This window comes from Brachycentrus maculatus, unplaced genomic scaffold, assembly GCF_059751285.1.
Source record: "Brachycentrus maculatus isolate JH-2025_06_01 unplaced genomic scaffold, ASM5975128v1 h1tg000368l, whole genome shotgun sequence".
NCBI classification, from domain to species: Eukaryota; Metazoa; Arthropoda; class Insecta; order Trichoptera; family Brachycentridae; genus Brachycentrus; species Brachycentrus maculatus.
In genome coordinates, this window is record NW_028281117.1 from 474666 (window position 1) to 487929 (window position 13264).

General features: G+C 36.1%; 1 protein-coding gene across 1 annotated transcript in view; it reads left to right on the top strand.

Annotated features, from left to right (window-relative positions):
* The window catches only part of HERC2 (E3 ubiquitin-protein ligase HERC2), a 109473-nt gene extending 100719 nt beyond the window's left edge, over positions 1-8754 (top strand). Inside the window, exons 84-91 of the mRNA XM_088269954.1 lie at positions 253-372; positions 981-1173; positions 2033-2227; positions 2907-3079; positions 3772-3902; positions 5191-5354; positions 6439-6706; positions 7605-8754. Of these exons, the coding sequence (XP_088126080.1) occupies positions 253-372; positions 981-1173; positions 2033-2227; positions 2907-3079; positions 3772-3902; positions 5191-5354; positions 6439-6706; positions 7605-7719 (1359 nt within the window). The 3' untranslated portion in view covers positions 7720-8754. The remainder of the gene's footprint in view (positions 1-252; positions 373-980; positions 1174-2032; positions 2228-2906; positions 3080-3771; positions 3903-5190; positions 5355-6438; positions 6707-7604) is intronic.
* The last annotated feature ends 4510 nt before the right edge of the window (positions 8755-13264 follow it).

The window sequence follows — 13264 nt, forward strand, 5'->3', positions numbered from 1 at the left end:
TCTCATGTGTTTGTTCCTCCACACCGAGTTTCTGTTTCGAAATATGCTTAAATTGTTACATTTTATTCAAAACACTTTTTATGAAAAAAAACCCTTGCATTGGTGGTTAAGACATATAAACTAAATATGCTATAAATCCTTGTACATAATATATAGGCAAGGAGAATTTTCTAAGGCAACTAATAAACATTTTTAAATAAACACTCTTGGACATAAGAACGGTACACGCTGACCGATTGTACCCTCTTCCAGGTGTTGCTGCATCACGCCGCCGAGATGATCATCCCCGTGTTGCCGATGCTCACGCCCAAGACCATAGAGAAACTGCGCACTCTTCTGCCCTACCACGCTAAGGAAGCCGCCTTCAGAAAGGTGTGACATTCAATATTTTTTAAATTGAATAATGTTTATTATTTCATAACAAAAAAAATTTTGAAATTTTGGTTAATTTTCAATATTTTTTTTTAATTTTATTATTTTACTTAATGTCACGAGTATCAATTATTGAGATAATATGGAAGTATGAAGTGATCACTTAATACACTGTAGCGTTATTAGACGTTAGTTTATTTTCACTTTCACACATTTTGAGTATGTCCAAATACTAAATTTGTGTTTTCTCGACTTATTTAGGAAATATTTTTACATTTTTGACATCTCGACATAAATGAAGAAGAATATGGAATGAATAAGTCCATGTATTTATACACGGCTTATGACGTGTTTTGACCAGCCTAAGACAAGTCATAAGCCCTGTAAATACCCAGACTTCCATATCCTTCTTCTTCTAAAGTTCTTATAATGTTGAAACACCTGTTGAGGGCCGAACACATTTGTTGTCCACAGTGATAGAATTACAGTATCTAACTTACATGTCATGTTTATGGCTTAAATTTGATAGAATTGGTCAAAAATGTTAGTTTCTTTCCGGCACTCCCATACCAATTAGTGGTCACGTGTTAATGATGTGGCTCCCGCAGGTGGTGATGAGCACGATGGTGCGCGACCGGCAGCACGGGCCCGTGGTGGAGCTGCGCCGGCTCGGGGGGCGCCGCGCGCGCGCTGACAAGTCCGCCGCGCGCTCCGTCTTCGGGCAGATGGTGCAGCGCCTGCCGCTGCTCACGCAGGAGGCGCTCGCGCTGCCGCACCGCGTCTGGAAGGTCAAGTTCGTGGGTGAGTGGTGACTTGCAAACGGGAGCTTATCAGTTGCTAAATATCAGGTAGACGCACGACTGTCGTGTGCCATGCGTATGGGATCTCGATATAATATCATTCGCAAATGTATATTTGTTTCTGTGAGAATTCATCAGCATACTATCCATGGTCATATGATGTATTTCATATTATAAGTGGTTCAATGTCAAGCAAAGTTTATTTCTACATTTATCTAGCTCTTTGATCTTGGTTTATTCTATAAATAAGTCACTCGGTAGTGAGTGACCGCTTGGAAGAAGAGACTTCTAGAATGACGCTTGCCAGACTATGTGGGCATTCACACGGTTGCGGGATGTTGTACTCAACACTCGGCTGTCCAAACTTAAAATACAGTAAGGGACATTTTTTTTGTAGCACGTTTTTTTTGCATTTATGGACTAAGTAGAATCTACTTAGTCCAAAAATGCAAAAAAAAAAACAAAAAAAAGTCCCTTACTGTGTTTTGGACGTCCACCGATGAGATGGGTGGACAACATCAGGAAGTTTGCTAGAATGTCTTCAGTGGATGGGGACAGCGCAGGATCGGGAGGAGTGGAGGCGGAAGGGGGAGGCCTTTGTCCAGCAGTGGACCTCAACGGGCTGATATGATGATGACTGTGTTTTGAGTTTGGACAGCCGCACTATGTTAGCGACATACCCACATTTCTTACAGTAAATAAGTAATTTTTCACTCCCTAATCTCTGATAACTGAAGTGAAGGACTGTTGCCTCCATGTAACTAACTATCAAAGTAACCCTGCTTCGATACAGTGCCATGCACCATTAGCTGCAGATATGATGTTAGAATAATTCATGAATGTGTGTGTGTGTGTGTCAGGCGAGAGCGTGGACGACTGCGGCGGGGGGTACAGCGAGTCCATCGCGGAGATGTGCGAGGAGCTGCAGAGCGGCGCGGCGCCGCTGCTGGTGCGGACCCCCAACGGGCGCGCGGACGTGGGCGCCTCGCGGGACTGCCTGCTGCTGGACCCCGCGGCCGCCTCCGTGCTCAGCCTCAACATGTTCCGCTTCCTGGGTGAGTCGCATTACTTGTAGTGAACTCGCGTGCTACCGCTTGTTTGCAGCACATAAGGTAAACAACACAACTGAGCGAGCCAGTTGCCACTTGACGCTTTTCATTTTAAAAAAATTCTTAAATGACCAATATTATATAATTATTATCGTTAGACTCATTTTTTATTCAATTTTTACGTAGTAAATACCGCTATTTCCTAAAATCTATTGGGAAATGTGTTTGACGCATTCCACATCATTTTCCCAGATAGATTCCCACACAGTGACTGCCGAATGAACTAATGAAATAGTTTTTTATATAAGTTTGTTTTTTAAATTTATTTTTGCTTTTTTTTTAATGGTCTACTTATAAATTATGTCAACTCTTTTAATAATTTTTTTTGTTAAATAACCTAATATTTTTTTGTGAAAAAAAAACTATAGTATTAGTTCTGTCCTGCTGTCAGATTACTTGTAGATTAAATGTCCTGTTGTCACATTACTTGTCAAATTATTCCTCATATTACTAGTAAATTAACTGCACTTTTATCATATAAATTGTATTGTTCAAAAAAAATTTGAGTGTGCCCAAATCCTTGTTCACCAACCAGCCCGTGACAAGCCATAAGCCCTGTAAATACCCAGACTTCCTTATCTCATTGTACTGAACACGCGTGTGTGTGGTGTTGCGTGTGGTGCAGGCGTCCTGATGGGCATCGCCATCCGCACGGGGTCCCCGCTGGGGCTGCACCTGGCGGAGTGCGTGTGGCGCCAGCTGGGCGGCCAGGCGCTGCGCCCGCGCGACCTGGCCGAGGTGGACGCCGGCTTCCTGCCCGCGCTGCTCTGCATCAGGGACATGCCGCCCGACCAGAACGTAACTACACCATTACCAATTATTGTAATATTAAGCTAGCTGAAGGTTGGCAATTACTTTGTCTGCTCTAAATAGCAATCTACTGTTCTAGTAGAACCACTCTCTCAAGTTATGAAGCCAGGATATACGCCTTCTTCCAATGCTGTTTTTACATTCCACATTGCCATTTTTGTAATAATACTCTAGCCTTTTTACTATTCAACGTCTTTGACTCTCTTTCCTTTGACTTCTCTTTCTTTTCACATACACCAGTGTCGGGTTGTGGTCCTGTGATTAGTGTTGCGGGCTCTTAAGTCAAAGTTTCTCGGTTCGAACCCACTCGACCACAATTTGATACCTATTTCTAATAATCAGCCGCTAAGGCTCACAGAAATAGTATGAAATCGAAATATTTTGCGTGAATAATGAAAACACAAATATTTCTCTTTTATTTAAAAAAAAAAATCTTGAAACATCTCAGTTTGGAACCCTCTATATCTTTGATATATTAAGCATTCTAAAGGTCTCCAATGTTTGGACTTGTTTCTTTAGAGTGAAAACTTCTCATGTGCCAGAGCGCAAAGCCTTGCATGGTAAATTACAGGTACCGTATAAAAAATTTTCAAAATGCATTACTATGTCAATATATTTTTTTAAATTTTACCCTAAATTTTGTTTAAAATAATATCATGTGTAACATATTGTGATTCCAGGAATTCCAATCCCTGGAACTTCCTTTCTCAACACAATCGGCTTCCGGAAAAGAGATCCCTCTCTCCCGGAGGTATCGGAGGATCACTCTGGAGAATCGGCACGAATATGTGTCCTTGGCTCTCAATTACCGGTGAGTGATGAGTGGAGGTAGAGCCCCGGATGGCAGTGTGAAAGGGCTGTACGACACAGATAGAGCTATTACACTAAGTGAAGGATGAATGATAAGGAGAGCGTTATATGTATTATATAATGCTCTCCATATATATATATATATTACCATACTACAGAGTTAACTGTGCTTTTAATATGCAGAATCTAATTTGTATACTTACTTGTACTATCATCATGCCGTTTCCCCGCAGGGGTAAGCTTCTGCTTCCTTAAGCCTTTCTTAAGCTTGATGCCCTAAGAGTGTGGCGTTCCATCCTTATGCCACACTCTTCTGTCCCGACATACACTCCTCGCCTCCTTCACATCCATACATCTAGTCATACATGCCCTCCGATTACGCAGACTTTTGACACCACCAGATTTTAGGTTCTGATTGATCCGAAGTCTTTTTGGTCGTCCTCGTTCTGTTTTCCCGCTCACAATCATATATGTGGCAAACCACATATATAATTGTATACTTAATTATTAATTTTGTCAATATTCACATATATCAAATTGTCATTGGCTGGTCAAAGTTATCACTTTATACACTACATAACATTCTTCATTCTATCCACGATTTGCATCCAAATTACTCAAATTGACAGGATAACAGAATGAGGATAGCCAAGAAAGACTTGGCATAATCGATAAGAACTTTAATTTTATTTATTTATTTGAATCTGGTTTATTTGAATCTAAAATCTACACAATCGGAGGGCTAGAGTATGACTGATGTATAGATGTAGAAGAATCTAGAAGATTAAGTCAGGCCAGACATACACTTCTAGCCTCGTGTGGCGTTCCATCCTGTGCCTACTTACACAAAAAAATGACAAAAGTAGTAGTATTAGTATTTCTTTTTTTAATTAATTTTTCACTTAGTAAACCACTATTTCTTAAAATCTACTGTGACACGTGTTTCGATGCATTCCGCATTTTCAAACACTGTATGTGGAAAATTATGCGGAATGCATCGGAACACGTGTCGCAGTAGGTTTTAAGAAATAGTGGCATTTACTAAGTAAAAATTTAATCAAAATGGATAGATTTTACCACAAAGTGACTGCCAAATCAATTAATAAAATTAGTATTTCTTTTTTCAAATTCTATGACAAGTCATCAGCCCTGTTATTCCATATTATTTCTCATATATGTTGAGTTGTCAAAATGTAAAAATAACTCCTAAGATGAGAAACCCAGATTTATGGTCGAGTACTTGAACACACTCAAAATGTTGTGTATTGTAATTTCATTTAATTTTCTAGACTTCACGAGTTTGACGAGCAGGCGGCGGCGGTGCGCGACGGCGCGTCTCGCGTGGTGCCCGGCCCGCTGCTGTCCCTCTTCAGCGCCTCGGAGCTGGAGACCCTGGTCTGCGGCTCCCCCGACATACCGCTCAACGCCTTGCGCTCTCTCGCCACCTACAAGGGTACGCCTTTTGTGCACGGTTCATGCTTCTGTTGACATCCCAACATTATTATTTTGTATCACAAAGTTAGTGCTTCAAATATAAATTATATTATTATTTTGCTTTGAACATAGCTGATCCTTCCTGCTGAAAATAATTTCATCTGTGGAAATAATCGCTAAGAATTTTTTTTCATCCAGTTACATGATACAACATAATATGTTGTACCATGTAACTGGATGAAAAAAAAATTCTTATAGCTTAATTTTATCATCTTCAAAGCTTCAATGTGTGACAAATGTGGTTTATGAAGAAAATTTATAACTTACAGTGTAAAACTGTTTCCATGTGAGTTTTTACGACGGAAGTCGTATTTAGTCGGGAGGGGTTTTATGTATTTTAATGCGATAATTAAAAAACAAATTGATAAAATTATCAACAATAAAAAAATTGTTTTATATATGTTTAACAAAATGTACCTTGAATGCGCCATAGAAACTTTAAGCCCTTAAGTGAATGCCGAAACTATAAATAACATAAGTTACTAGGTAGCTCTAAGTGAGCGACTGGTTTCTAGGGGAGACTAATCTAGAATGCCGCTTGCCAGACTATGTATTTATTGAACGGCTAATGCCTTCAACATTATACACATATACAGTATCTAATATAAGAATACACTAATAGAGAAACAAAAAGTCTTAAACATAAAATAATAATAAAATAACAGCACTGCTCAATATACCATTATAACACTGACTCGAAGATCGCTCTAGCTCTATCAGCGAGCAGCGAAAGAGAGTGAAACACAATGTTTAAATTCATCCATTATAACATGGAGAAATGCTGAGAAAGTACAGACTTTAAGGTGGATAACAATATATTAAATAAATCTATACTTTCAAAAGCATTGGCTAACATATGAAGCCGCGGAATGGGAGAGAACATGGTATAGTTTTGCATTATGTAAAAATACTGCGAATATAGATTTTTGCCTAGTACTTCTTCGACGCACGCTAAGCTTTATTTGATAATACAATGTGGGTATATACACGATTGCGGGATGTTGTTGTCACCTGATGATGTGGATGCGGTTGTGTTTACGCAGGGGTGGAGGCCAGCAGCCCGCTGGTGCAGTGGTTCTGGGAGGTGATGGAGGAGCTGAGCACGGCGGAGCGGGCGCTGTTCCTGCGCTTCGTGTGGGGACGCACGCGCCTGCCGCGCTCGCAGGCCGACTTCCGCGGGCGCGACTTCGTGCTGCAGGTGCTGGACAAGTACCAGCCGCCCGACCACTTCCTGCCCGAGTCCTACACCTGCTTCTTCCTGCTCAAGATGCCGCGCTACACCTGCAAGATGGTGCTGCGAGAGAAGCTCAGGTCGGCCAACCACTATTCTCAACATTCATATATTTATTTATTGAACGGCTAATGCCTTTAACATAATACAAATATACAGTATCTAATATCAAAATACACTAATGAATACACTAATAGAGAAACAAAAAGTCTTAAACATAAAATAATAATAAAATAACAAATAGTAAGCACTGGTAAATACATGTCTCCTTCACACACTATCATTATAACAATGATTCGAGGATCGCTCTAGTTAGTACCATAACGCCCTAGCTACTATTGCTATTCTCCTTTTCCTACCTATAGTATGTATTCTTTTTATGAGCTCCTTCATGTTTCTTCTCATACGTCATCTATATCCCTTTAAATACATTCCACTACTTTATCTGATGTGGAACCCATTATTGAATATTCATTTTGCCTGTATTCTCAGAACTTGTGTATATAAAATATTTTTAATAGTCGCTTTCATATCTCGATTGGAATTGCCATCTGTTGAAAACTTAGTGAAGTAAATAGCTTTCTCTTTCTGACCATAGGTGAGAATTGTGTGAAATATGTTTTTACCTATTAGGAGACACCTAAAATATTATTTATTTTTACCAATTTTCTTTTAATTTTAGAACAGTCCACCTCCATAAAGTAGTGGTTAAGACGTTTATCTCTGGAGATCCTGGGGCTCGAGAGAAGGGGGGGTCAAAATAAACATACATATATAATTTTCGCTATAATATTTATTTAATATCATCTTACTAGTACTTAAAGCGCAATACTTAATCATATTGCTTTTATATAATTAACTTTGAACTAAACACTGCATCGATCTACAGTGCCCGTTGCGGCATTTGTATGTATAAAGGGAAGAAAGTCAAGAAAGAAAGAATTCAGACAAATTATTTACAATTATTTTTTTTTTTAGGTATGCCATTCACTTCTGCAAGAGCATTGACACGGACGAGTACGCACGCGTCGCATTATCGGCCGCCGACCACGCGTCTTCGGACGAAAGCGGCAACGAGGAGGACCGCCGTTAAACGCCAAACACTATGTATTCCAAAAATACCAAAGAAAACAGATTCTCATATACAATACTTATTTTACTACGACGCTGCCCTTACAATCTCTCACAAATCAGTGCATTGAAGAGATTTTATTTGTGTCTCCCTATCATTCAGGAAATTGAAACACGCCTTCAAGCAAATTCATATTCATTACAATACAGTGGAACCTCTCATAATGAGTATAATTCGTTCCAGAATCTTACTCGTTAAGCTAAACATTTTTTATTTTGACTGGCGCGGAAGTCCCGGCTCACTAGTGAATGTCGTGCAAAGGCGACTTGTCCTTTCTCTGACACTCATAGGAAATATCGTTCATTAAGGTGGAGACTGACCGGAGCATTTTATCGTAACAAAACGTCGTAACATCGCTCGCAACAAGCATCAGCGAGCATCGGAAACTATGGATGGAGCGCTCGGCTCGCTGTACTGACTGCCTGAATGCTCGCATCGTAACATGTTAAGTTACGACGAAATGCTGCGGTCAGTCTTCACCCTTAAGAGAGCAACTTTTTCACATTTTTTTTGCTCATCATGCGAATTCCTTGTTATGAGAGGTTCCACTGTAACTGTTTTAATAATAATAGTAATAATTTTGTTACAAAGAACAAAATTGTTACTAATCTCAAAAGGTCCAAAGAAATTAGTTATTTTTTCACAAAATTTATTATTTTTTAATATAATAAAAATTCACACCAATAATAATTGGAAACAGTATCTCCATATAGAGTCATACTATAGTTCCATGATGTTTCAAGACAGTTATCAGCAATACTGACTTCATTATATGAATTTCAAAAATATTTTCGATACCTGCCTTACTTTGTTGCATTAATTCAAATTAAAATATATTATAAAATTCATTCGCCAAGAGGCTAGGGTAAAGTTATACTCATACAAATTTTAATTGAAATTTTACTTGGTTTACCATAAATACCGCTTTCTGAAAACCTATTGTGATGGAAACATGCCTCAAAATGGCCGCCACAGAATGAAAATCACAAATAAAAATATTAAAATATTATTCTATTGATCTCAAAATTTAAAGGCTATATTTATGAATATTTAACTTATCGCTTTGCTGCTTTTCTATATTTATTTTAGTTTTTAAGATTTTAGACGTAAATTTTTAACTATGGTGTATATTTTTTCACATATTGACGTAATTTATTATTCAATCCAGTGTATCGTAACAGTTGGATGTTTCTTGTATTCGCCTTAGCTATAATTATTAATTAAATCTTCTTTTAACTTCTAATCTGTATTCCATGGCGAATGCTTTCTTGATAATTTTGCCCTCGACTTCAGGTACAGGTTTAGGGTCATGTTAAATCAATAATACTAGAGTGAAAATTCGAACTCTGAAACTGCATTAAATAATGACAGCATCATCATCGCAGTTGGCACACACTCTTTGCCGTATAAAATCATGTTTGGTACACAGTATATGCCAATGCGTTATAAAATATTATTTTATAGAAGTACTTGATAAAATTTTACTGTTTTGATATCAAAAGCCACCATTATCAGAAGAAGAAAAAAATCCCTTGTGCCAGGATAGTACTCAACTCCCAGGGAGAGATACATACAGTCAAAATGTTTGTTTATGATTTTATTAGATGTATTATATTCTTTTTTATATATTAAACGTCTATCTCTTTATAAGAAGGGAATAGGAATGTCTGGACATTAGCTGGCTTAGGTGTTCACTTTATACAGTGTGTAATGTTCACCATTCCAGCCATTTTTGAACATACATATTGCCTGAAATCTAGTTAGTTGTAAAGACATCAAATAAAAAATGGCAGGGCAAAGCATCTCGCATAAAGCAAGTGCTACTAGACCACTCAGAATTTTGGAATAGCTAATTTTATCTATTCAAGAAGAATGATTCATGATGAATGAAGATAACAAAAATAAACTTTATATTTGTGTTACTTAGCATATATTATTGCAAATTAATGCAAAAATAACCTTGATTCCTTTATTTTTCATTGCATATTTCCCTTTCCCTATGTTATATTAAAATAACCTCATGTAACGCTGTTTTATTTAGTGCGGGAAGTTATCGAAATGTATCCCCTGCAATAAGCGGGTGCTCTTACTGCATAAATAAGTGGAGGATTTTGGGCGAGGGTGTTTTCAAACTATAATTTCAAAGAAATCCTTTTACATTTTTAAACTCTAAATTTCATTCCAATGTTTTCGTAACCTAGATAATGTCTACTATTTGAAGTAAGATGTATACCATTGACATAGATAGATATATATTAATAGGGTATATATAAGAAAAAATATATTAAGCTATGTTTTTGATCCGTAAATGTCGAAGAGGTTCTTGAGAGAGTAATTGTGAAAATGATTGTGATTTTTGATAGTGTTTTTCTGGGTTATTATGAGTTTTCCCACATTTCTGATACTGCTATGCGGTCTGATATGGTGTAGTAAACGCTGAGTAATGGATTTACTTCAGTACTGCGTAGAATTGATTGGAAAAATTATTTCCTCATTGAATATTAACTAATGCCAAAATAACTCCAATCAGATCAGTCAGTCCACTACAACATTCTCAAACATACTTTCCTATGGTCTAATGATTTCAATACGAGGAGTAGTGAAGATATTGCTTATTCTTAAAAGATCAGAGAGTGAAATTTCATGATACTCACTTTCCAAGCATAAGGGGTCTGATGTGAGGTGTAAAACGCAGTAACATCAAAATGGCGTGGATTTTAATAGTAAATTTATAACTGGTTAAATTTCATTGTACCCCAGAAAACACTATCAGCATCTGAACTTAGAAGTTAATTGTGAAAAATGGTGAAAAGGGTATTCAAATGTAACGCGAGTGAATTATTATGAGCTTTGTCAAAAAATATTGCTAAAAAAACAGCAAGTAATATAATATAATATTTGGTAATGGTTGAGACTGGTGCGGCTTAATATGGACCATTGAACGAGATCTTTTGAATATTTCGATGTGAAAAATATTCATATTTCGATGAAGGTTAGGCTAGTTTATGTTTGCACAAAATGGGTGCTCGACAGGTGTGCAATTTTGCTAATTTTGCATTGTTTTCATACTGTTTTTGATGCCCGCTTTCTTGCACATGTAGTATTTGACGTATCAATGAGAAAAAAAAATCATCTTGAATTTCATGACACAAACATTACTATTAACACACTTTGGACAATGTTTTTTTACGCCTTCGGATGACGGGATTAGATAATTATGTACATAAAACCTTCACAAAGAGATTAGTGCATATAATATTTATATAAAAACATTAAATATGTAATTCCTTCTTTTCTGCCTCTGAAATGAAGAATCTTCTGCCGGCGCAGAAGGTAAAAATACCCTTCCTGTCTGTAAGCATCAATTGATCCAACGGGTAAAAATATATTTTCAGTCCATAGTGTGTTAACTGTATTTTATTAAATGTCCAAACTAATTATTTAATTTATATAGCAAAATAAATACAATGTGTCTGTATTGAAAAATGGAATATGTATTATTTATAATTACATAGGAACTATTCAGACACAGAAACTGTGATTGCGAGAATTCCTTCCAACTTTTTGTAATATTAATTTTTCTCTTATATTAAGCAAAATGTTTTTTTTTTCTTCTTAAACTAAACTAAACTATCTAGTCCTTAGTTTATTATGAATTATCGATGAGTATTATACTTTATTAATTATTATTTATACATTATTAGTTGTTATTTCCTTCGATCTATCATTCAATTGTGATATTCTTGATTGAATTGGTGTTTATTTTACAAAATACTCATATTAGGATCTGTTTCAAAGATACATTCAGAGTTAATTTGAACAAACAAACTTTTGAAAATACTCTCAGAAAATAAAACAATAGGGTCTTTTCACAAAATAAGAATAATGCTTTGAATATACTGAATATTAAAAGCTCGTTTTAATAAAAATATTAATGTGGAATTTTTTAAACATTGATTTTCATTTATTTAGTCTCTAATTATTACTCTAAAATACCAAGTATATTTTTGTGTAAAATTTTATAGAAAAAAATGCACTGTACCGCTTTGTATAATCTATACTTATTGCAACACGTCCAATGGATCAAGTCAGATTGACAAAATCATAAATTTTATTTCTCATTCAATAAACTAAGCAAGAATTTAGTAACAAATAAATATCTTCTGGCCTCTATTCGCTCACAAGTGGTGCACATGGCGCTGTATTGGGTTGACGCAGTGTTAACTTTATGGTTGATTATATGAAGGCAGGATCATCAGACTTGCTCCAACGATCTTTGAATAAAGGAATATTTGATGTATGCATATGACGTAAGTAAAATAGTTTGGAAGGAAAGACATTACCATTTTATGGTTTTAAGAGTGTCAAAGAAAAAATTCTAATTTAATGTCAACAATTTAATCGATCCAATGCAGTATCCCTACATACATGTGCGAATAAAGGTTGGAAAAGTTATGGTATGATCTTGTTGAATCTACTTATTTTACATGCTTACTTTAAAGATCAGCCCTCCACATTGCGGAGGGCTGATCATCTTTCCTTCATGTGTAAACGATCAAGATAACACTGCGTTTATATGAAGCAGTGCCCTATGCACCATTGGGGTGCGGATAAGGGTTTTATTATTATTTATTATTACTTTAAAGATCTGACTATTCACTGGACGTGTCAATGTTCTCGAAACGTATTTGTTATTCAAATATTTATAAAAGACTATTTTTTCTGGCACTTTTGTATGAAAATTATTGTTCAGGTACTTTCTGTAGATCTGGCAACACTGTGACTAAGTAGCTACCTGGCTCTGCTGTATTCTGCATGTTGTAATGAAAAATAAACTAATTTGAATAAAGAATGCGATTAACCAACCTTTTGTTGTTTTTTTTTTTTCATTTTGTCCTGTCAAATTGCTGAAGTGAATTGTGGTGTAGTCTTGTAAAAAGTCGAAAATATTCAATGGCGGGACCGGAACCTGAACTCACGGGATGGAGAAAGATCTTTAATTCGGAAACTAATACTGGAAGAGCAAATGTAAGTTCATGATTCGTAAAAAAAAATACTTCAAAAAATGTTCTTCTGCTAATTGGTGGGACAAATAGAGTTCTGTCAAAAAAATGTATTTCAGCACACTTGTGTTCATATAAAAATAAAAATTAAAACAAGAAACGATTTAACATGAACAAATGAATGTGAATAAGTGGTAAATTTATGCCATCACGTTCAAGGAAAAAATAGTGCAGCTTTACTTTTTTAAGACTTCTCTCACTGTTTTTTTATGTGTACAAAGTATTGTTATAATGTTCTAACAACACACTACATAATAATCCAGAAAAACACTAACAAATATTATTGCTACTAAATTTTGTAACTGGTGTAAATTCAAAGTTAAATCATTTATCTTTTGCAGGTTTCAAAAGCAGTTTATGGCTTAACTTTTGCTTACATAATATATCGCACTTTATCAAAAAGGCTTAAAGGTGAACCACAAAAGAAATGAATTTTTTTAAAT